This window comes from Pantherophis guttatus, chromosome 1 (genome assembly GCF_059756535.1).
Source record: "Pantherophis guttatus breed Tessera chromosome 1, ASM5975653v1, whole genome shotgun sequence".
NCBI lineage: Eukaryota > Metazoa > Chordata > Lepidosauria > Squamata > Colubridae > Pantherophis > Pantherophis guttatus.
Window position 1 is genome coordinate 73,148,566 of NC_142063.1, and position 25,165 is coordinate 73,173,730.

At 39.7% G+C, this 25,165-nt stretch overlaps 1 protein-coding gene across 1 annotated transcript in view; it reads right to left on the bottom strand.

The window, feature by feature from the left end:
• Positions 1-9,034: 9,034 nt before the first annotated feature.
• GALNT16 (polypeptide N-acetylgalactosaminyltransferase 16) overlaps positions 9,035-25,165 on the bottom strand; it is a 195,107-nt gene continuing 178,976 nt past the window's right edge. The window contains exon 15 of the mRNA XM_034417643.3: positions 9,035-11,457. Coding sequence (XP_034273534.2) covers positions 11,320-11,457 — 138 coding nt within the window. The 3' untranslated portion in view covers positions 9,035-11,319. The remainder of the gene's footprint in view (positions 11,458-25,165) is intronic.

The following is a 25,165-nucleotide window of genomic DNA, read 5'->3' on the forward strand; positions in this document are numbered from 1 at the left end:
CTCTATGCTAGAAAAACTCCAAAATAAATACAAGTAGCCCTTGACTTACTTCATTTAGTGACTGTTCAAAGTTACAATGGCACTGAAAGAAGTGACTTATGACCATTTTTCACACTTATGACTATTGCAGCATCCCCATGGTCATGTGATCAAAATCCATATGCTTTGCAACTGGTTCCTATTTATGACGGTTGCAGTGACCCAGGGTCATGTGGACACTTTTTGCCACCTTCTGACAAGCAAAGTCAATGGGGAAACCAGATCCATTTAATAACCGTTTGACTAATTTAACAACTACAATGATTCACTTAACAACTGTGGCAAGATAGGTTGTAAAATGGGCCAAAGTCACTTAAGAATCATCTCATAGCATTTATGTTTAGCAACATAAATTTTGGGGCTCAATTGTGGTCGTACGTTGAGGACCACCTATTATACCCCAGTGGAGCAACTAAATTTTATTTATTTGTTTAATCATATTTAGAAACCATCCATCTCCTTCATAGAGTGACTCTGAGTCAGAGGTGGGTTTCAGCAGGTTCTGACCAGTTCTGGAGATCCGGTAGCGGAAATTTTGAGTAGTTTGGAGAACCGGTAAAAACCACCTCTGACCGGCCCCGGCCCCATCTATTCTCTGCCTCCGGACTCCCAGCTGATCGGGAGGAAATGGGGATTTTGCAGTAACCTTCTCCTGGAGTGGGGTGGGAATGGAGATTTTACAGTATCCTTCCCCTGCCATGCCCACCAAGCCATACCCACAGAACCAGTAGTAAAAAAGTTTGAAACCCACCACTGCTCTGAGTGGTGTCCATTCAAAATCCAATCTGAATGCTATGGAGAAAATAAAGTTCCTCACTGGCACCTTTGAGACTGCCTGAAATGAACCTGAGACAAAAGGGTTTCACCTGAAATTAGAGGAGAGCTTCTTTCCAGGACATTTTCTCCCTGATCTTGAAAACATGACAGGAATCAGGTTCTGTTCCCCACTTTACCTAATCCTGTCAACCCCAAAGGAAATATTCCTGCCTCTAAATAAAACTCCCCTCTCCACACTAATCCTCTCCCCGCTGAAAAGAAAGAAGCATTGCTCACCATTACCAAAGGCAGAGTGAAATTGACTAGTGCCAGTGAAAATCCAGTCAGGAAAATCCATTGACTAAGGCAAAGATAATAATGAAATTACACAAAGTAACCAGGTGATAGGCACTTAATTCTATCAGCATTTCTCTGCTTGCTAATAAGAAACAACGGCTATTTCCAGCACCCCTGCTGCCTGTAGAAAGCAAAGTGTTCCTTAAAAATAAATTGGTTTTTCTAACCAGTAACCAGTTTTCTTTATGTGGTCCCAAGATCCCAAAAGCAAATCAGAGAGCTTTAGAGTCTCTTGCCCCACCATTCAAAATAGTCATAAAAGTTCTCACTCTTTATTGTTCACTGTTTCTCTGTCTTTGTAAGCCAATTATTATTGTTTCAATGAAATATAGTGTGATCTTCCCAGAGTTGCATTCCATCTTTCACATCCGCAGTGCAAGGAAAGGATCCGAATTGCAGAATTGTCTTGGCCCAGTACAGGCACACCTCTCTATATGGCCCAAAACTTCTCAAGATTTGCCCTTGAAAAGTGATGATAGGACTAAAGATTTAGATCTCTCTCAATATCCCCCCCCCCCTTTTAAAAAATATCAGTGACTTATTGCAAAATAGTGGGAGTTCACCACACTGTTTCCCGGTGTTGCATACTCAGCATAGAGAGGGCTTAAGAGTTATTCGTTTGGGTTAGGCCCGTGATGGTGAACCTTATGGCATGTGTGCCCAAAGTGGCACGCGGAGCCATGTCACCTGGCATGAGCAGTGTTGCCTGTTCTTCTTCTGGGTTTCTGATGCGCATGTGCACCCGATGATCAGCTGGCCTTTGCACGCGTGGCAGTGCCGGAAACTGGAAGAGCTGGTCTTCCATTTTCTGTTGTGAGCATGTGCACCGGTTAGTTGATTGGTGCATGCACATGCATGGCAGTAACCGGAAGACTTGCTGGCTGGCGTACATGCGCGTGCCGGAAATCGGAAGTTCATTTTCCGGTGTGCGCATGCCCCATGGGCAGCTCCTCTTCCTTGTTGTGGCCCTGATGAGCGTGAAGTGCTCCCTTTTTGGCACTCAGTGGCGAAAAGGTTTGCCATCACTGGGTTAGGCTAATGACAAGGGATTGTGGCCCTCAATCACCATAGTCCCAAGATAACCTTTCACTGCCGGTAAATTCCTTGTCTGTGAACATTTCTGGGATGGTTCAGAGGAGAAGCTCTATCTGCCAAAGGCTCTAGGATGATTCTTTGGCATCTCAATTTAAAAAGGGTCAGGAATGTGTGAGACTTGCTCAAAACCCTGGAGCGCTACTCACTACTGCAGATCAAACCAGGCAAAGAATTTGTCCTGCTAAAAACTGTTCTAAATGCCAGTGCCTTTTACTTGCAGATTTTATTTTATCCACTTGTGTTAGCGATAAAATTCAAAATGTGCAGGAGACCAGTTCTGATTAGATGGGTGACCTTTATTTAAGTCATCTGTCCCAATTTAATGTCTGCCTGGTGGAGAGAAGACTGTTAGTCCAAGTAGCTCAAGAGAACCAGTATGGAAGGGTTGCCTTAACATTCATAAAATTCCATTCCTCAAAGAGATTTTTAAAAAAAATCCTAAGGACTTATTCCCAAGATCTACATTAGAATAGACTGGTTACATCGCTTACTTTTTATTCCTGGAAGAATCAGCAATATAGTTCTAGACAATGATGGAATCCCAGATTAAGAGGGCCAATGAATCTTGTACTGTATGGATAAAAGCAGAAAACCTGGGCATGCACAAAGGGTTAAAAAAAAGGATGTGATGACGTCTGGGTGGGTGGGCAGAGTCTCCCGCCGCTGGCGCTACCAGTTCGCCCAAGCCATATAGAACCAGTTGAATTTCACCACTGGGATTGACCCAGGTTTAGAATCTTGCTTTTCTTGCAACAATTCTAGAGGCTGTTCATTAGATGCAAAGTAATATTTGAAGACTGCATGGATAGGACCAGGGAGCAAGGTGCCCCTGATCATATGTTTGGTCTGGGGGAATTTATTGCATCCCAAAATTGAATTTACAGAGTTTTCATGATAGTTTGTAGTTTTTGTTGCAATTGTAAAATCATTGGGAGTAGCCCTGAGTCCTGCTGGAGAAGGGCGGTATACAAATCAAATCAAATAAAAAATAAAAGAAAGAAAGAAAGAAAGAAAGCCCTTGACAAGCCACTGAAATTCTCTAAGAGAGAAACCAGCACATCTAGATGGAACAAGAAATAGGGGAAAAAAACCCAACATAGGGTCCTTAAATGAAAGGAAGAGGTATTTGAAATTGGCGCAGGAAGCAGCTGAATTTTTTTTAAAAAAACTTCATGTACAGACCTTAATTAAATACATGGCTGTATTGAATCTTCATCTAGTTGAACAATGGCTTAGTTCCCAGGATGCATTGCAGAATGCTTTGCATTGGTTTCCATGGAAATATTACAGCGATAGTTAATTAGTTTCTTATTCAATGATACCCACTGAAACCATGAATAAAAGTAAAAATAAACATTCGGGATAATTATGTCTGTAACCATATATAATAGAAGCAACACATTAATGTTAGACCATACAGTCACTAGTTTTTTTGTATTCAACTTCCTTGCAATGATCAAAAAGATATCTCTGAGAAAACAGCAGGTAAAAATTAAAAACTTATAGCTAAGGTCCAATTTTTGATACTCAGTAATTGCCTTGGATGTTGCAAGTGAAAAGATGGGTTACAGATCAAACAAATATTATCTTCTCTAGCCATGGAGATTCCACAGCCCTCATGGAGAGAACCTCTTTCTCATGAAATAGTCTAATTTAAGTTTTAAAACTATATAATAGACACCAGCCCTTGGGGCAACAAATTCCATAGAGCCGGTGTTTCTCAACCTTGATAGCTTGTGGACGATGTATGGATTTCAACTCCCAGAATTCCCCAGCCAGGGGGATTCTGAGAGTTGAAGTCCACACATCATCAAGTTGCCAAGGTTGAGAAACACTGCCATAGAGCAATTATTTTATGAGGATTTTACAATATTTTTTTTAAAATTGTTTTCTGACCTTCCTGAAGATTCCAAGCAAGTTGTTGGCAGTATCTCTTGAACTGAGAGGCTGTACCTCTGTAGAGCCATTTGATCCTAATAATTATAAATAATTAAAAAAGCTCAGTGTTGCCAGGAAAGAAAAAGAGGAGAAAAATTATTCCCTTGATGGCTTCAAACCTTTCCAGACTTACTATATGATTCATTCAATTCACTAAGGTACTTTTTGCTAGAAAGGCAAATTTCTAAGACGAGCCTGTATAATTTTTTTTCTGACACGTTAATCTTTACTGTTCTAATACCAAAAACAATAGGAATATAAACTTTCGCCAATAGTTGTTCTTGCTGCTAAGGGAAAACAGTAATTAAAGTTTCCTGTGCAGAGAACAGGAACAGATTAATTAATCACAACACAGTGAACAGGAAGCAACTAATTAAGCAATTTCAAAGAAAGGAATAAGGTAGATTAATGAAAGATCAATTGCAGACAGAAGGAGAATTTCCTGAATGCCTTTCGGGTTTGTTAGGGTGAGATTTTGCTCATGCAGGTAGGAAATGCTATTAAATTAAGTACTTTCTGTGACTACTTTTCTAGTTCTTCTAGGTGATTGATGGAAAAGCATCATCTGAGTGATGCTGGAGATAATCTTAGGTGCAATCCTAAAGCTTGCGAAGGTTGGCCGATTTGTGCAAATGAAGGCCAAGAAACATAACTTTTAGAAGTGGAGTTTATTCTAGCATCTTAACAGACAAATTCTGGTACATGCTTTGGTTAAAAAGGGAAGAAAAATATGTTGACATAAATTACTTTTGACAAAGTGTGTTTGTAATGAAAGAAGAAGGGGAAAAAAATACAAACCCTTCCAAAAATATTTGGAATTTCATTTTGGAGCCTCGTTCAGTAGATCTTGATAACTCTCTATCCTGCCCATTCAGTGGATAGTGGATGACATTTTATTAATTCATTTGTTTATAAACCCACTATTCTTCCTCCACCCGCTTTCTTGCAATCAAGTCATTGTTCTTTGTTCGGCTCCATTTACAAGCTAAAGAGTTTTAATTTTCAAAAGCATGGCAAAAAAATATTGATGAGTCATTGATGAAAATATTGTGTCCTGAAGTAGGCAGTGTGATGTCCTTGAGCATGAGCATACCCACAGATGATGTTCTTGATACTCCCTAGGCTCCCTAAACCATCTGATTTTAATAATAATTTTTAAAAAATTAAATGGCAAGCTGTCATGTTCAAGGCACCAGCCTTCAGCAAAATCTCCATTTACATGAACACTTCTAGACCCCATATTGGTATCTTTAGAAAATCAGATTTGACATTTGAGCCATAGTGCCAAGTTTGAGAGTCTGCTCATCTGCCCAGGAAATAAAATAAAATAAAATAAGAGCCCTGGAGATTAAGCACACCTTCTGCCTTTTAACATAGGAGTGTTTTATGGCTGACTTTGCTCCTCAATACAGCAATTTACAGTAAGAATGCTTGCTGGCTCCAGGTTTTGCCTACCTCAGTGTCTGTCCATAGCTGCAGGTTGAAATTCTTCACACAATCATTCCCTTTTTGACGAGACTATGGCATGTACAAAATAGAATACTGGATCTTGCTCTGCAGCTCTCATTATGTTTGTGATTCATGACACGCTGGAGGAGAACCGCACACATTGAATTTAGCAAGTGGTGCCAAATGGTCATACTTCAGCCCACCAGGGTCCATATCTGACCATGAATAGACCAAAGTGGCAAAACATGTATTGTGACATTACAATGCTGATATATTCTTGGTATTGTATAACATTGCACACAAAAATGTAAGAGACAGAGTTGACATTATGATCCATGTTTCATCATCCTTTTTGTGGATGCCTATGTTCCATCCTTATCTTCCACTTGGATTAATGTCCTTCAAACTAGCAAGTAACACCATTTGCAAGCATGAGTATAAATGTGTGTCTGAGAGGTCTCTTTCTGAAGCAAAATTGGCAACCTTTTGGCATATACAGACTTTAGAATGTGACATTGGTGAATAGCTTGATCAAACCAAGATTTCCAAGCTATTTAAGACAAGTTGTTTCTGGTTTTACTAAGATAAATTTAAACAAACCTTGAGCATCTTTTAGTATTTTCTGTCCAAACATCCAGGAGGAATTCATGGTGCTATATTTCAGTGTCACACATTCTGGGGACTGCAATAAAAGGGGGCTTAAGAACCATATGGGGGCCATAGACTTAAGAATGCCCTTCTCTGAGTGAAAATAATGTTAGGAAGAATTAATCTTATACTTCCTCCTAACATCACCTTATGCTCTTAAGCATCTGGCAGAAGATACAGAACAATTAAAACTTGGGCCACCCGTCTTCTGAATAGTTTTTATCCCAGAGCTCTAATTGCACTTAACAATGAACTGAAGGGCCACCATCAGTGAGCTGTTGGACAGCATTACTTGGTCTGCTGTGTGGATGCTTGGGTGGTTTAGGGGTGGGGAATTTTTGGTGGGTGGGGGTGTGTCTGGGAATTGTCATGTGTGTTGGCCTTGGTCTCTGGGTGTTATGTGAATTTTGTTGTATGGATATACTGTGTATATATGTACAATGACAATAAACTTTATACTGTATATATAAGAGAAGCATCACTTTGAAAATATTTCTGAATCTGGAAATCAGTGCTTGCTGCCGTCATCTTCCTAGGATTTCTTTTTGCTACTGTTAATGCTATTCATTGAAAGGTTTAATAGAATTTTTTCATTTTCTTTATATTGGTTCCTCCCAGTGGTGTGATTCAGCTGGTTTGCACCTATTCGGGAGAACCAGTTGTTGGAAGAAATCTCCTTCCAAAAGCCTTTTGTTTTTTTCCACTTTACAGAGCTAATTCTGTCAGGAAGGCAGGAAGGAAACATTCTGGTGTTGTTTCTAGCCTAATCCTTATCTTTATTGCTCTGCTTACAGAAACTGCCTCTCCGGTTAAGCCTTATTACATTGAAACAGCTAAAGGTTCTTGGCAGTATGCCCAGACTTTCTGTTGCCTAAGCTTCTCCAGAGGGTTTTTTTTTTCTTTGCTGGTACTTTGCTTTTCTTTGCCTTATTAGGGGCTTGACTTTCTTAAAGGGGAAGGATTGTTTTAAGTTTTTTACACTGCTTTAGTGGTTCCTGGCACTGTCCTTTTGGGGTGTACTTCCAAGAGGCAGGATGCAAGCTTGGCACTGATTTTTTTACTGCCTTTCTGTGGGCATGTGATCTTTCCTTAAATCTGGATGATTTCCTTTGGATATCTTGTGAGGTGAGACCAGCTGGTATCTTTAAGTGATGCAAATGAATCTAAGGATTGCTTCTCCTGGGTGTGAAAGGATGCTTTGTCAGTTCACTGAGCACAGGTGTCTCTTGTCTATGGCGATTCTTCAGTCATCCAGGTCATGGCTGTCCCAAAGGTGCTTTTTTCAAGAGGCAACTGGACTTTCTTGGTTTCCAGAAAGTCCAGTTGCCTCTTGAAAAAGCATCTTTGAGACAGGAGTCTCTTGCATTGCTTTGGAATGGCCAAGGCATATGATTGCTTACTGATAGTAAGATTTAAAAAAGGAGTTAGGGTTGTAGATCCTCAAATTAATTTTAGTTTTCTCTCATGATAATAAGGCTTAGTAACATGGCACCAGGCTTGAAGTTTATTTAGAAATCTGTGGCATGTACTAATTTTATTGTGATCCTGACAAGCTTGGGAGACTTGGACCTGGGTCCCCTATATAATTTGTTAATTTGTCTCTTTAGCTCAGCATTTTGTAGCCCAAATGTGCCCACCCACTTTCTGGAGAATTTAAATGACCTCTCTGCTAAAGGGTTTCACTTTATGAGCAAGAGTTGGCTGCTGATAGTTATCATTGCATTTTAACTATTTTAATTCCTCAAGGTGCTCTGACACCTTTTCTGATTTATAATTCTGGCTTGCAGGTATTTCTAATCTAATCATTGGTATTTAGAGCAGATTTTTGCAAGCAAAGAAGCTTTTTGTATTTTTGTACAGGTAATCCTTGATTTACAACAGTTCATTTAGTGACCATTCAGAGTTACAATGGCACTGAAAAAAGTGATTTATGACCGTTTTCCAATTTGCAGCATTATGAGAGGCCTGGCGAGGCGAAGCACCCCTCATCATGAGTGATGTCGAGTTGGCCACAACCACCCAATCACACGACCACCGAGAAATGCCTACCCAACTGGTCATTAGGGCAGAGAAACAGTTGTTAAATTATTTGAATCACACGACTGGTTCCACCCCCCCCCCCCCCAATTTTCAATTTCAAATCTTTATTGTCAATGCACAACATATGTACAATGAGATTGGTTGAGCTCCCTTAACCAACACAATACAACCCCACTGAAAAATGTTCTGGGAATATTTGGTTACTGCACAATAGAAAATCCTTAGAAGCATCCTGGATGGATGGGATTCCCAGGCTGGGGCTGTTATTGAAACCCAGGCATCTTAAAATATCTAGTTTAGAAACAGATGTAACATCTGGAGTGTTTCACATTAGTGTTTTGTTATGCAAATCCCTCACCTTTAAGTAACAAGGTAGATGGTCTCAGTTACAATGGCAAAGAGTGCACCATTGGGAGACTTTAAAGAACAGAGTAGGGATACATTATCATGGAGAAAATCTATGTGGTTGTTAGGAGTCGAAAATGATTTGATAGCACATAATCAATTCACCAAATATTACAGGGGATCAGATGACACGTCTTCCAGTTGTAGCCTCCTTGCTTCTTTCTACTGTCATTGCCACATTTTTTTTCTTATTATCAAAATGTTTTCCACAGAAGGATTGATTCACAATTTTTTTTCCATTGGTGGTGATAGGAACGACCTGTCTATCTGCACTCCTAAAATGCCCTCACACTGCAATTCTGTACTCTTTTCTTGGGTATTAAATTCCCTTGAATTTATTATTCTGGGTAGATATATACAAGATGCCATTCGTAATAAATAATATGAACATTCAAATCTTTGTAACTGTCAAACCGTTTCTTACATTAAAGGAAAGTTCTCAGTTTTTGCTACATATAATACAGAAGTTATACAAAGTGAGTGATCTTACAATATTGAGAGCCTCCATAAACTGTATTTTACTACTTTGAAAAACCTCCTAAACTCTTCATATTTTCTCCCAGAAATGGGCTGAAGAGCTGCTTTCAGGTCACCAAAATACAGTCCAATGTAACCCATTAGAAATAATTAGGTACTATGGGGAGGACTTTCTTAAGGTTTAGTGATATTGATCCTTCACATTTGCAGCTAAAGATATTGTTGGAGTAATCCTGATGTTACTTTTGTCTATATGGAATGGTTTTTTTAAATACTGGAGATGATTGACAAGCAGAGAGTATTCCTGTTGTGCAAATGACCAATTCATTGATTAGAGTAATAATGGCCATTTAAGTATAGCTTACATCTTCTGTTGCTTTCATATTTCAAATCAGAGTGGAAGAGAGCATAATATTTTGACAATTAACTAACAGAAAAGGCCCATCAAGTATGTTGTCTCAAATTCAGATTTGATAACTAAGACCTAGTATCTTGGCATATGGCTTCATCAGTTGGTAAACAGGCTGACATTCTGCTGATGCTTAACCAATGTAGACAATCTCAGATCCATTGACATACAGATGATGTTTAGTTTAATCCTGCGTGCATTTATTTAGAAATAACTTTCACTTTATTCAGATGACTTTGTAAGAAGAGAGATGTGTGAGTCTATGGTAGCCAAAAACCAGAAGCGATCTGGCGGCACCTTTTCCAACTAACCAATTTTATTAAAAGGTATAAGTATTTGTGAACTACAGCTTACTTCATTAGATGCATTATGATAGAGTAAGTTGCATTAGCTGAAAACTTATGCCTTTTAACATAATTAATTAGTTGGCAAAGATGCTACCAGACTCCTTCTGATCTATTCAGCTGTGATTCCCAAACAAATGTTCATAAAAATAGCTTTCTTAAATGAATTCAGAGCTAGCACTGCCATTCTGCCATCAGTAAAGGCATCAAGGGTCACATTCTTTGCACTTTACTGGGTGATATGGAATTATTGTGAGAATCTTGGCTAACAGTCTAGGTTCTTGTTTTTCAGTGAGCACATACACACATAAGGAAAAAGAGCTTTGTTTTGGGCTTGGCTCCAAAAGATTCCCCAGACAGAACTAGGCTGAGAAATAGGTGATAGGCTCTTAGAAAGAAATCCAATTTTGATTAACCTAAAAGGACTGAGTGGAAAAATACAAGCACAAGTTGACCCTTTGGCCATCAGCCCAAGCTGTGTTTGCAAAAATACAGAATTGTTATCATGAGCTGCCTTTTCCCCACAATTGTACGCCAAGCACATATTGATGAAAGCAGAAGGAAATAATGTGTGTTCTCTCCAGAGGATAGAAAAAGGGAGCCTTTGTTTGTGTACTTTTTAACAATATTTCTGTGCTTCAGGTTTAAAGCATAAGAAATATACCAGATATCTTTCTTGATGAAGACTAGTTTAGCTTTCTTCTTGAAGTTTTATCAATCCTACCTGCCAGACATACCAAGGAACCCTTTCTCTGAAGGGATGATTTCAATCTGCTCCAGTAATCAAACACATTCAGAAAACAAAAACAAAAAAAGCTTTACCTCTGCCTCAATTTCCCTCAATGATGTGCATTTCCATAACCGAGCCCGCCCCCTTTTCTTGCCGTCCTTTCCATAAATCAAACAATATGACACACATGCAAAATGAGAGGTGACATGTCTGAAATCAAGCAAACTCATCAGGAGTTCACATCAAGCATATAGTCACAGACATCAACTGCAGCAACTCCATGGGATCATAGACCACAGGTTTCTCTGGAGACAAAGGAATGGAAGGGAACTGCTATCAGTCAGGCTTAAACACATATTGGTTACTGAGACAGATTCTTCCACACCCATTTCCCACTGTTACTCAAAGTGGGACAAGATGGGCCATTTCGACTGATGTTGCCATATAGCTTCGACTTCTTCTTTAACATAAATCCAAAAACAGTGACATTTCATCTGAAATGGTTATTGGCTGAGGATCATAGTCAAAACATTTAGGTTTAAAGAAAACCAGAATTCATACCCCACCCTAGCCCCTTCCGTTCCCAGAGTCTCATGCAAAAAGTATCAGAACCAAAAGATGCTGGGCAACCATCATGTGGCTTGGAGCAGCTCCCATTGTTGACCCAGAATATCCGACTGACAGATGTTGGTCACTAATCTGCTGGACTCATTTTCTAAGCATAGGCCACTGACAAAATGTTGGATGAAGCTACCTTTCATCTTCCATTTCTGCAAGGGGGAAAGAAGAAAATAAAAACAATAGCATGTGAAATGTGTCCTCTTCTTTCCTTCATTTCTTGTTTTCTCATTGTGTCCCCAAATATCTATTTACTAATGGAAACAGGTATTCCATTAATAGTACTGTTACTATTAAATAACAATAATAATTTAGCAAAAATTTCAATTTCTTCTTTAATACACAGTACCATTTTATATTTTGATTAGGTCTTTTTCTAATCTCATGGCCTTGGCTGATCTTCACAAGCTAAGCCAGCCGGAATTGGTTAGTGTTTGGATATCACACCACCAGGAAAGTCAAATTGGGAATTCGGGGGGAAAAAACCCTTATATTTAACACCACAAAAACAAACCACTCCCATATTGTGAGCAGGAAAATCACATAGAAGGATTGAGTTTGAGATTTTACTTCAGATTCAGGACCAATCAATCCATGAAACAGCCTTATTTCTCAGCAAACCCATGATAAAGGAGCAAAAATCCATTAGCCAGTCTGTGATGGAAACATCAAGGTTGTTTTCCTTTAAAGGGTGGAACAAACAAGGAGTTTGGATTCCTGAAGTTCTAGCTGAGGAATTTAGTTATCCAACTGTATTGTATATAATACAATTGTTGTAATACAACTGTGTTGTAGCTAGGATAGACCCTTTGGGCACAAGTGGGGACCTGATGCTTTCCTAGATGGATTTCTATGTATCCAAAAAGGGAAAGCACCTGTATATTTCCCTGGAAATTTCAATAATGAGGTAAAATACCCTTTTAATAAGTGGAATCTATTTGAGTACATACAAAGATGCACTCTCCTCACCAATCTTGATAACTATTGCTGGGTCTCCAGAAAGTTACCAAGATAGTGGCAGAGCTCCAAGTATATGTTGCACCTGATTGTCTGAATCTTTTCAGTCAGGATTCTTGCCAGGGTAGAGAAGGAAATTGTTTGGATTTCTCTGGTGAATAACATGCATTGTTTTAAGCACCATTAATCAGGATATATTCTGGATCATTTGCAAGGTGGGGCACTGCTCTTAGCTGTTCTGTTTCTTCCTGAGTGGGCAAGGGCAATAGGGGAGAAAAGGAGATAACTTGTGGGGTGCCTCAGGGTTCATCTCTCTCACCCCACATTATTTTACACTGATGTAAAGCCATGCCAAAGACATTCATTGGATCACAGTTATACCTAATTTTAAATCACTTTCCAGGATGACACAGATATACTGGAAGTCCTGGCCTGGAGCTTGGAAGCTGCTAGACTTTGAGATCGAATCCCTGGAAGATTAAAGTGCTGTTCCCCAGAAACCATCTGGCATTGTACTATTCTGGATTGGGAAGCCCATTTTAAGATAGCAGATCTGCCTTAGAGGTCCTCCTACAAGTACTGCTAGATAGTGTGGAAGGTCTTTGACTAATTTTCACTGGTGTACCATCATCCTGAAGCATGATGCCCTGGGAGCTGTTACCCCATAACCTCTTAGCTATATTACCACAATGTGTTGAACACGATGCTGTCTTTCAAATCTACCCAAGAGTTATATCTGATATAGTTGACTTCTAGGAATCTTCACCAGAACCCATCATCCAATTCATTCATCTCAAATGGGTAGGCCAAGAATGTTCCCTATCAGGGGTGAAAATCCATTTACCTTCGCTACCAGTTCGTAAATGGGAGCATGTGTGCATGCTCGCTCGCTTGCAACACCTCTGCGCATGTGCAGGACCTTCTGCACATGCACAGAGCGTAAAAAACGGGACGTGATGACATCCAGGTGGGTGGGCAGAGCCTCCCGCCGCCAGCGCTATCGGTTCGTCCGAGCCATATAGAACTGGCTGCATTTCACCACTGTTTTTTTTTTTTTTTAATTTGATTTATATGCCGCCCTTCTCTGGAGACTCAGGGCGGCTTACAATGTGCTCAGCAATAGCCTTCATCCTTTTTGTATATTTATACAAAGTCAGCTTATTGCCCCCACAACTGGGTCCCCAATTTACCTACCTTAGAAAGGATGGAAGGCTGAGTCAACCTTGAGCTTTGGCGAGATTCGAACCTGCAGTAATTGCAGGCAGCTGGTCTTAATAACCAGCTTAATAACAGGGTGCCTTAGACCACTGTACTACCAAGGCTGTTCCCTATGTAAGACTGAAGATGTGGGTGGGGGTAGAGTAATATGCTTTTTTAAATTATGGAATAAGTTACCTCCAGTGGTCTGAAGGACTGTTCGGAAAAATTTTTAATATGTGAGGAACTCTGCTTTTTTTCTGGCATATTTGAGGTCCCCTTCTATCCCACATTTCTGAGATTTTTTTGATGATCTCAAAATAATAACCACCTTTGACATGCTTCATTTTGGGGTGATGCTGTCTGTTTTTGGTGCTTGCTGCAGTTTTACTTAAGTTTCTCATAATTAATGCTAAACTAGCTTTAGCTGATTAACATACAAACATTAATACAGTAGACCGTTTCTGTGGTTGTGATTCAACTCACTTGTACTGTACAAAACAGTCTATGAGTAAGCACTATCTGAAGCCTCCACCTGTTTTATTGATCTGAGAAAAGGCATCAGAAAAGAGAGGAAATGCACAGGCTAACCCTAACCGCTGGAGATCGCTTTACTGTTTCATCTGCCCTGTGACTTTACCTAAATCTTATGTTATGCGAAACAGAGACCTGAAACAGAGACCCAATCCCTTCTGCCCCAGACAGATGGCTTTGTATTTCGCTCCTCCTATTTGTTTGGAAGTTGGCTAATATAGCATAATGAAACTTTACAATAAATAGCAGTCACAGTATTAGATCGGGGAAGATGAAATTCCAAAATGCAAATTGTGTGGCATCTGTCACCAAAGAAGATGAGACTGTTCTGTAGCTGAATGATTAGAATCCTCTTCTCTGCAGGGCCTTCTTCTGCCATCATCTTCTTTAGCAAGACAAAAGATGCTTTATGACAACATGCTTGTAGTAGCCTCACATCCCACAGGTATAAAATTGATTCTTGTCTCATCTGCTTGGCTGACAAGGGCAACGAGGGACAAATGGGTAGCTTCTATTGAATGCGTGAAATTCATAGGCTGATAGAACACATGGAAAGAGCAAATACACCGTTCAATTGACCTGAACTTTTTTTTTTAACATTAATGCTAGCGTACAATAAGTATTCCTCCTAAGTCATTCTTCTCACGCTAGCATCTAAACTGTTTTAGACTATCAAGATCTCTGACTCTGGCTGCAAATATACAGATATTAAATTCTATAAATATCTAATGCAAGGGTCCTTATCAGCTTTTGTCATTAGGAAAAATAACAGATGTATCTGCTCATTCACTTCTCCATGACATTTTTTTGAGCAGCTGCAATTAGCACCAGGCTGCAGTCATATTAAAGCAGGGGTGTCAAACTGGATTTCTTTGAGGGCTGGAAAAGCATTGTATTTCTCCTCCGTGGGCCGGCTGGCGTGTGTGGAGATGGGATGGATATCTTCTGCAGCACCATGGCAGCCAAAATGGAGTGTGTAACGGGGACACGCTGCCCCCGTGCCCCGTCTTCAGCATGGACGGCCTCCTGCAGCACCCTGCCAGTCAAAAAGGGGTACGGGGGGCCCCTCCCCATGCCCTGTTTTGGCTGGCAGAATGCTGCAGGAGGCCATCCAGGCCAAAAACGGGGTGGGGGGCACACATCCTGTTTTAGCTGCCAGAGGCACCGCGGGCCAGTCCTTTGCTATTTCCAGGCTGGCCTCATGGGCCAGATTTAAGCACCCTGCAGGCTGGATCCAGCCCACAGGCCTTGAGTTTGGCACCTCTGTATTAGAGAATCTTTCAATGGCCGAAATAGCACTTGTTCCAGTGGTGGGCTGCTGCATGGTTGCAAGGGTTCGGGCAAACCCTTAGCTCTGATTGCTGGCTGGACCCGCCCACCCGCCGCTGTTCTATGCTATCCATTTATAACTTAGTTTCTGGCTCATTGGTTGGCCTAGCTGCGTTCCATACTGCCCCTGCTGTTCTCACTGGAGCTGCCTGAGCTGATTAAGAGCCTGTTTGAAGCTCTGTTTCTCTCCCAAAGGGGCACGTGTGTGCGCGCTCACAACCAGCTAACCCTTTCTTAAAGAAAGTGCAGCCCACCTCTGACTTGTTCTGCACCCTTTGAAACGCCCCCACCCCCCAAAAAATGCTTCACACTCAGGTGCTACTGCTATCACAACTTGAAAGAAGCCTCTATTTGTAAGGTGACCAACTTTTTTACAATGAGAAGGAGGACACAAATAAATTGAAGAAAAAGGCATGCATGTGTGCTGTGTCATGTTTTGATAAGAAGTAAACAAAGCCACTTGCGCGTGGCGCACTCTCTCAAAACAATTCTCCTGTGTGGAGTGCATGCGTCTCATAATCGCATCTCACCGCACTGTACCGAGCCTTGATGAATTGTCATGTCAAATACAAATACGTCACATCACACGTAACGGATCGGATCGGCATTGATCGAACACAGAGATTTACAGATTAGTCTTCAAATATCGAAAAGGAGGACATGTAGGAGGACACTTTTTGAGAGAGGACAGAACTTACAAAAGAAGGGCTGTCCTCCCTAAAAGGAGAACGATTGGTCACTTTACTATTTGAGCCTGACAAAAAAAATTGTGGCTTCTTTAAAGACTCCACTCATTAAAGTTGAAGTTACCTTGAGTGCTGTACGGACAGAAAAACAGGATGTTAACCAAACACATTGAATAAACAGCAGCAACAGCAGATAAGAATGATCTGCCAGAGATGAGGTAGAATATGTACAGACCTTTCCAAAATTTGGAAATAACTGCTAGCAATTTATATGTATATTTTTATATATACAGGTAGTCCTTGACTTACGACCACAATTTAGACCCAAATTTATGTTGTTAAGTGAGGTATTTGTTAAGTGGATTTTGCCCCATTTACAACCTTTTTTGCTCCTGTTAAGTGATTCACTGAAGTTGTAAGTTAGTGACCTAGTTGTTAAGTGAATCTGGCTTCCCCATTGACTCTGCTTGTCAGAAGGTCGCAAAAGATCACAGGAACCCAGGACACTGCAACTGTCACAAATATGAACCACTTGCCAAGTTTGAATTTTGGTCACATGACCTCAGGGACACTACAACGGTTGTGTGAAAAACAGACATAAGTCACTTTTTTCAGTGGCATTTTAACTTTGAACAGTCCCTACACAAACTGTTGTAAGTCGAGGACTACCTGTATATAGATTATTTATTAGATATATCATTATAAATATATGTACAATTTATATATATATATATATATATATATATATATATATATATATATATATGTATGTATGTATGTATGTATGTATGTATGTATATATGTATATATGTATATATGTATATATGTATATATGTATATATGTATATATGTATATATGTATATATGTATATATGTATATATATAAATTATACCCCACATCTATTTTCTTGCAGCCATAATTGTGAATTAAATAGGCAGAGTCTAAATACCTTTGAGGGCCCTTCAAATTTTACACATTTCTTTTCATGTGGTGATAGGCAAGGAATAATGCTTTCCTTCTACCCATCAAGGAAAACTTGATGGGTAGAAGGATAATTGATCATGATAGTTTTCTGGATTAGGAACCCATTAATCTGTAACCACTTTCAGATGCAATTGTTGATTCTGTTCATTGGTTCTTCAGCAGCAGCCCATAACAGCAGGGTTCTCAACAAACATTTTCTCTTGCTGATGAATGATACTATATAAAAGAATCCCTCCATTAATTGCAGAACTTGAAATACAGCAGCTGTTTTAATAATCATTCAGTTCAGCGAAATCATAAAGTAAGATAGGGAAAAAGAATGAGAACCAAGGGTGGAGATTACATGCAGGGGGCTACATTTCCACACCCCTTGTATCTTGTAATTAGCTAGCTACAAACAATGAGCTTGATTTCATTAATTTTTCCCATATCCCATCCTGCCGTTCCATTTTTCAAGATGCCACCCAGGGAGCGGTAATGTAATGCAGCTATGTTTGAAATTTTGCATCTGATAGCTTTGTTCAGGGTTGGCTCTAGATATTTTGACGCCCCAGGCAAAGTCATGTTCTGATCCTCCCTGTCGTTTGGCTCATCTTCTGATTTTGTAGGACTTTCAAAAAGGCACCCTCTTGTTTCTTTCTTTTCTTGCCGTTTTTGAGCTTGATACTTATGATTTTCAGCCGTGGATAATTTTATTCTTTTCTCAGATATTTTCATTCTATTTGCAATGGAGTGGAATGGAATGGAACGGAACGGAATGGAACGGAACGGAACGGAACAGAACAGAACAGAACAGAACAGAACAGAACAGAACAGAACAACAGAGTTGGAAGGGACCTTGGAGGTCTTCTAGTCCAATGCCCTGCTTAGGCAGGAAACCCTATACCATTTTAGGCAAATGTTGTCCAATCTCTTCTTAAAAACTTCCAGCATTGACGCATTAACAACTTCTGGAGGCAAGTTGTTCCACTGATTAACTGTTCTAACTATCAGGAAATTTCTTTGTAGTTCTAGGTTGCTTCTCTCCTTGATTTTTTTTCTTTAATTTATATGCTGCCCGTTTCCGGAGACTCAGGGCGGCTTACAATGCGTTAAGCAACAGCCTTCATACTTTTGTATATTTATACAAAGTCAGCTTATTGCCCCCACAATCTGGGTCCTCATTTTACCTATCTTTAAAAGGATGGAAGGCTGAGTCAACCTTGAGCCTGGTGAGATTTGAACTTGCAGTAATTGCAAGCAGCAGATGTTAATTACAGTGCTTTAGTCCACTGTACTACAGGCTCTTGATTAGTTTCCATCCACTGCTTCTTGTCCTACCCTCAGGACAGGTGCTTTGGAGAATAGCTTGACAGCCTCTTCTTTGTGGCAGCCTCTTAGATATTGGAACACTGCTATCATGTCACCCCTAGTCCTTCTTTTCATTAAACTAGACATACCCAATTCCAGCAACCCTTCTTTATACGTTTTAGTCTCCAGTCTCCTAATCATCTTTGTTGCTCTTCTCTGCACTCTTTCTTTTTTACATCATGTAAACTGGATGCAGTATTCCAAGTGTGGTCTTACCAAGGCATTATAAAGTGATATTAACACTTTATAATGCCACTTCACATAATCTTAGAGTAAATGATTTTAATTAGATCAGCACTTATTGTTGTCATATGGCAACAATTTTGTAAAATTATATTTAAATGTTGAGTGGGCACATTGGTGCATACAGCATACTATTACTGCTTCCCTGGGTAGAATTTTGATAGCTGATAATCACATGACTTGCTTATTATCAGACCCTTGCCTTGCTTTGGTAATATTACCAGATTCTTGAGCTCTATAGCTATAATAATAATTTTTGTGTGTGTGACTCTGGTTAGTGTACTGTTCATTTTGAGCAACTTTTTATTCTTTGAAAAACTTAGAAAAAGTTCTAAAGCAATGAAAAAGATGATCAGATTTTATACTCATATTATATATTTCAGAAAACTTTTCAATTTTGTGACCCCCTAAAATTTAACACCCTGGTTCGCCTAAGTCCAGAACAAACTCTGCTTTAGTGCATAAAAGTATTATAAAAAATGCACCAGCCTTGAGCCTAGAACTTTGAGGATGAGATCTGTTATAGTAAGGAATATAAAGAAAACTGAAAAAAAAATTGCCTCCCCTCAAAGTCTATCTATATCTAGTCTTCTTACTAGGGTTGGAAAAAAGTAAGTAATACAAAGTTGGTTTTCTTGCTTAACACAAGACTAGAATTTAGGTCTCCATGCTGACAGTCCAGTAACCATTAGACCAAACTGGCAATTATAACTTGAACACTATAACAAAACCACAGAGTTTGAAGGGATCTTGGAGGTTCCCCTGCTCAAGCAGGAGAACCTATACCATTCTGGACAGATGGCCATCCAATCTCTTCTTAAAAACCTCTAGTGATAGAGCACCCGTAACTTCTGGAGGCAAGCCCTTCCCCTGTTTAATTGATCTCAGTGACAGGAAATTTCTCCTTAATTCTAGATTGGATCTTTCTTTGATAAGATTCTATCTGTTATTTCTATTGTCTTGTCCTTGTCAGATGTTTTGTAGAATAGGTTGACTCCCTCTTCTCTGTAACAGCCCTTCAAATACTAGGACTGCTATCACTAGTCCCGTGATGGTGAACCTATGACACGTGTGCCACAGGTGGCACACGGAGCCATATCTGTGGGCACACAAGTGTTGCCCTAGCTCAGCTAGGGCATGTGTGCGTCGGCCAGCTGATTTTCAGGCCTTCCGGTTCCACTGGAAGTTGGGAAAGGGGCTGTTTCCAGCCTCCAGAGGGCCTCCGGTGGGGGGGGAGGCCGTTTTCGCCCTCCCCAGGCTCCAAGAAAGCCTCTGGAGCCTGAGGAGAGCGAAAAACAGGCCTACCTGGCCCACCGTGCCATCGCGTACCAAAAGCGGGGAAAACATGGGGGGTGGGGTGCATTGAATTGTGGGTGTGGGCACACGCACGCGCAACCCTCCCGCGCTCCCCCCACTTTTGGCACACACCGGCAAAAAGGTTAGCCATCACTGCCCTAGTCCTTCTCTTTGTTAGACTAGACATGCCCAGTTCCAGCAATCATTCATTGTATACTTTAGCCTCCATTCTCCTAATCATCTTTGTTGAATTTCTCTGCATTCTTTCTAAACTCTCAACATCTTTTTTTTTTACATTGTAATGACAATATTTATAGTATTTACCCAAATTTTACCCTCCCGAATATAGGAGACTTCTCCCAATCTTTCAGAGGCAGAATAAGAAAAATAAATATTAGAAGCACACACAAAATTTCTTATGTTATCAATCAGAGCTGAAATCAATTCTGGAGAATTCCCTACCTCACTATAAATGTGATTAATTGGGTGTGTGTGCCCACATACTAGTCAGAAACCATATTCAGAAAATGACAGGAATAAAAGAAGCAATAATATTAATAGAGTTGGTAACTACTGATTAAATTAATTGCCTGTAAAAAAAAGGCATCCAATTTATAAAATTAATCAATCCTTTATCTGCATACACACACACACACACACACATGTACTGTATTCTCTTTTCAGCAGAAATAGCAGACAAGGAAACAGATCAGAGATGAGGTATTTGAAGAAGGAAATCACTCAGCATAGCAAAGGAAAGGAAAGTGGGGGAAACAAAACTGAATGGAGATGAACAGGAGGTCGAGGAATTATCCAGGGAAGGTGGATAGACACTTTTTAGAGGGAGAGTATCTGTTATGAGACAAAAACAAAAAACAAAAAACAGGAAGGCGTTTCTTTGCTTTTGCCTCCCTGAGCACTGAGATCTCTAGAAAAATGGTTTGGAGTTCAGCGATGATGCAGGTTCCCTCCATGGACTTCAACCTTTCTACTCCCAAATGAGACATTTTTTTTCTCTCCTTTAGGCAGCTTCTGTTTTAGTAAAACCCGTTTCCTTACAAGAGCATCAACTTCTATTTTGTTTATGGCTTTGATGTCATTCAGGCAGCCAACACAAGCAGCAACACCAATAGCATTTAGCATTTAGACTTGTACACCACCCCATAGTGCTTTACAGCATTCTCTGGGTGGTTTACAGCATCAGCATACTGCCCCCCAACAGTCTGGGTCCTCATTTTACTGACCTCGGAAGGATGAAAGGCTGAGTCAACCTTGAGTTTCTCAGGATCGGACTCCAGGCTGTGGGCAGAGTTAGCCTGCAATACTGCATTCTAACCACTGAGACACCAAGGCTCCCAGTGTTACCTACTCTTATTTTGCCTCTCCACTTGACAATTTATCAGCTGTATTCTGCATCATTTGCAGCTTTTAAACCACCTCATGTAGCCTATAAAACTCAAAAGACGTTTTCTAAGGGCATGGATCCAAACTATCTTGCTCCAATTCAAATAGGATTGTAGCTAAAACTTTTCCATGCTATTGAAATCATCTGCATTCCTAGCAAGAGACAGAAATTAGGGAGAATCCCAAGCGATACACCTGCTTTTTTGAGAGAAAGAGGGAGGGAGGGAGGGAGGGGGAGAGAGGGGGGGATAGATGCATCATTAACAACTGGAAAATTTCTAATTTCTAAACCTGGGAAACCCAGTACATTCATGTTATCTAAATTCATTTTTAGTCCACCAGACTTCACCCCTAGCTCTAAGCAACTATAAGACCTGCTACAGGTAAAAAGAGAAATAGAGGTGAGTGTTATATACTGACACCACATTTCAAATGAGCTCTCCAGTGATGTCATGCAAATACTGAACAGCACAGGAGAATGATTAGACCCTTGTGAGACCCATAACATGAGATACAAATCTCCTTTCTTTGCTACCTAGTGGATGAGAGAGCAGATAATAAAAACAGACATGACTGCACATTGTTACTAGCTTTGACCCAATTCCACTTTCAAACCAATTGAGAAAAGCACTGTATCAGTTTGCTCTTGAATTCCTGCACTGCTATTGTGATAGGAGCTTTGAGAACATTATAAACCAACACCTTTCAACATGGGATGCTGAAGAGGTGGCAGGTAGAAATGATTTTTTGGGTGGTATCACGTGGATTTTATAAAATAACAGGAAAAAAATTAGTGGGAATAAGAAAGTCAATAGGCAGAGCCCACTGCCATGTCTATGAAACTAGTTTCTGTATTGTAGCTATTCCTTGCCATAATATTTTCCAGAGATGATCTTTCCATGGTAGAGACCATATGGTACATGAAAAGAATAGCATAGAAATTATTCACGTATGAGTCAATGTAAGACATATTGCTTACTTAATACCAAGACTGAGCTTGGAAAACAGTGTTTCAATGGCTCTGATTATTTCTGGGTGCTGTAATTTCAAAAACTGATAGCTTCTGTCACTCAGACTAAGGGGAGAAAAGTAGAGCTTTCAGAGCTCTGGACTTTATTTTTATTTTATTCTTTATTTATTTATTTTATTATTCATATTTCTATGCTGCCCACTCTCCGAGGACTCTGGGCGGCTTACACCAAAGACAGTATACTAAATAGCATATTGCCCCCAACAATCTGGGTCCTCATTTTACCCATCTCGGAAGGATGGAAGGCAGAGTCAACCTTGAGCTGGTGAGATTTGACCTGCTGATCTGCTGAACTAGCAGTCAGCTGAAGTAGCTGCAGTACTGCACTCTAACCACTGCGGCTCCTTCAATGTCTGTGTGGATAATTTTGTAGTTTTGTCCTTTTTCTTCACCTAAATCTTCCAGGAAAGTGATAGGGTATCTCAGTTTGAATATGGATAGGGTATTGGAAAGTATGAGGAAAATCAATCTGCAATATGTGTGATAGGATCACAAAGTCAATTAACCTGGACAGTGGTGTAGAAGGGATTCTGCATGGGATTGTAATTTCCCTGAAAATTCTGATGAGAAACCTGGAAGTAGTCTTGGATATGATCATATGTGGAGAAGCCCATTTAATGGCATATATCAGGAGTACTTTTTTTTTTAATTAGTGAAGATAATTGCAGCCAGACCAAACCTCAATTATCCATGTGTTAGGTATTTCTAAATTGTATTAGCATAACACTTTACATGCTAATGCTTCTGAAACTGACTGAAAAATTGCAGCTAGGTGAAAATATGATTGACCAGATATTGGTACAGAAAGACATCTGCGCACCAGCTTAATCAGCTGTCTCTATGCATATTCAAGACCTACATGATTTATATGAATGCCTGTCTCCATCTACATTACCCTCCCTGATCACGGTTGAAATCGGCTTTGAAATCAGCTTTGAAATTGGCTTTGTTTGCTTCTCTGATTTGTAGGAGCATTTTTGGATGATAATACTATAATGGCTCCTGAGCTTTGAAACTACCTTTCCTTCACAATTTAGTGGCTGGGTTTACACTTGCCCGAAGCCATAATGGAGTTAGCTTTTTTGTAGCTCAACGTAAGATATGGATCTAGACATTATGGTTATAAATTGTGGCTTGTGTCTAATGTGTGCATCCAATCAACTCAGATAGTTTCTCCATCTTAATCTTGGAAATTGCAGGCTGCTGCCCTCAAGTGGAGGTGTGACTTGATATCATGCTTCATAAAAAAAAAATCAGCCAAGAGTGATAGGCACCATTACCAGCAAGATGTCAGTTGTTTGAAAAACTGAAGGATCGCCTCAGCTCCTGCTGCAAGAAAGGTCTTAAGAGGCTATTGGAGGCCTACTTCAAAGACTGGCTAATACACATGTAGCAGTCACCTGCAGGGTAGATCATCTGTAGCCCTAAATTCATCTGTGAGAGCTTTCATGACATGTGTATTGTAACAGCTTTTGGAGATACCTGACATTATCCAGTTCTCTTGGTGAACATCTGCTTACACTTCCTGTAGTTTTAAAGATTTTAAAAACATAAAAGTCTTTGTTTAATGCTTCCAAGACCCACAATTGATTAAAATTGTGAAAAAACTGATAGTGTTGGATCTAAAGAAGGGACTGTTCATAATTCTTAAAGTTTGCCAACAACTAGATCAAAAAGGTTTCTAACTTTAATATCAAGCTGATCACAGTTGTTTGACAATCACAGATAAGTGCCATTCTAACAGGAGCTGCTGAGTTTAACGCAGTAATTAAAAGCTACAGGAAAGCTTCCAGTACCAAGAATCAAGACTCTTTTTCTTTGTGTATAGGATTAAAATCAAATGTTCTTATTACATTTGCTACATTAGCAGGATGCAATTTAAGGCAGTTCTTCCCACCTCTTTCATTTGCTTTTAATTTTTTTTTCTTCCTAAAGGTCATTTAGAGGTTCATAAATTGTATTTTTTGCTGCATGTGGTAGTAACTGCAACAGCCACAAACCTTTCTCAGAAACTACACACCAGAAGTGCTTAAAAAAACATTCCAGTATGCAACTAGAATTATGCTTTATTACAGTGCAGCAACATTTCAGGAATATTCTGGGGAAGAATAGATTGACATTGGTGGGAGGCACCAATGAAGCCCTACCATAACGTAACCTACCTAATACTTGAGGGAATCATATATCAGGAAGTGGTGGCTGATTGATGATGGCTTTCTCTGCTACATTGTCATCGGTAACTTTGATGTTTTTAATTGTTTTTTTTTTTTTTTTAGTTTTTATGATGCATTTTTATTACCTCACATTCTGTGCAATGGGTGGCTACATAAATGTGATAAATAAATTCTCTCAGAAAGATCATCACCAACATTTAACTCTTAATTTCAGAAACTTGCGTTTCAAGGTTAAAAACATTGCCTGCACTAGTTCTGCATATGCACATAGAGTCACAATAAAAGCAGGTAACCAGATGTCTTTATTTGAGGCTGTTCTAGTACAGGAATCATTTTTCCCCAAGTATAAGATGTTCTGCAAAAAAGCAACCCACTTCACTGCTTCAGATCTGTTTGAATGCAATAAGCATTTGTCTTTAATTGTGTGAAGCATTTTTCCACTCCTAACGTTTGTAATATACTGTGATTTTTAAAGAATTATTAATATTTATCATTTATTTATTTTTTTTATTTGATTTTTTTTTATTTGATTTATATGCTGCCCTTCTCCAGAGACTCAGGGCGGCTTACAATGCATTAAGCAATAGCCTTCATACTTTTGTATATTTTTATACAAAGTCAGTTTATTGCCCCCACAATCCGGGTCCTCATTTTACCTACCTTAGAAAGGATGGA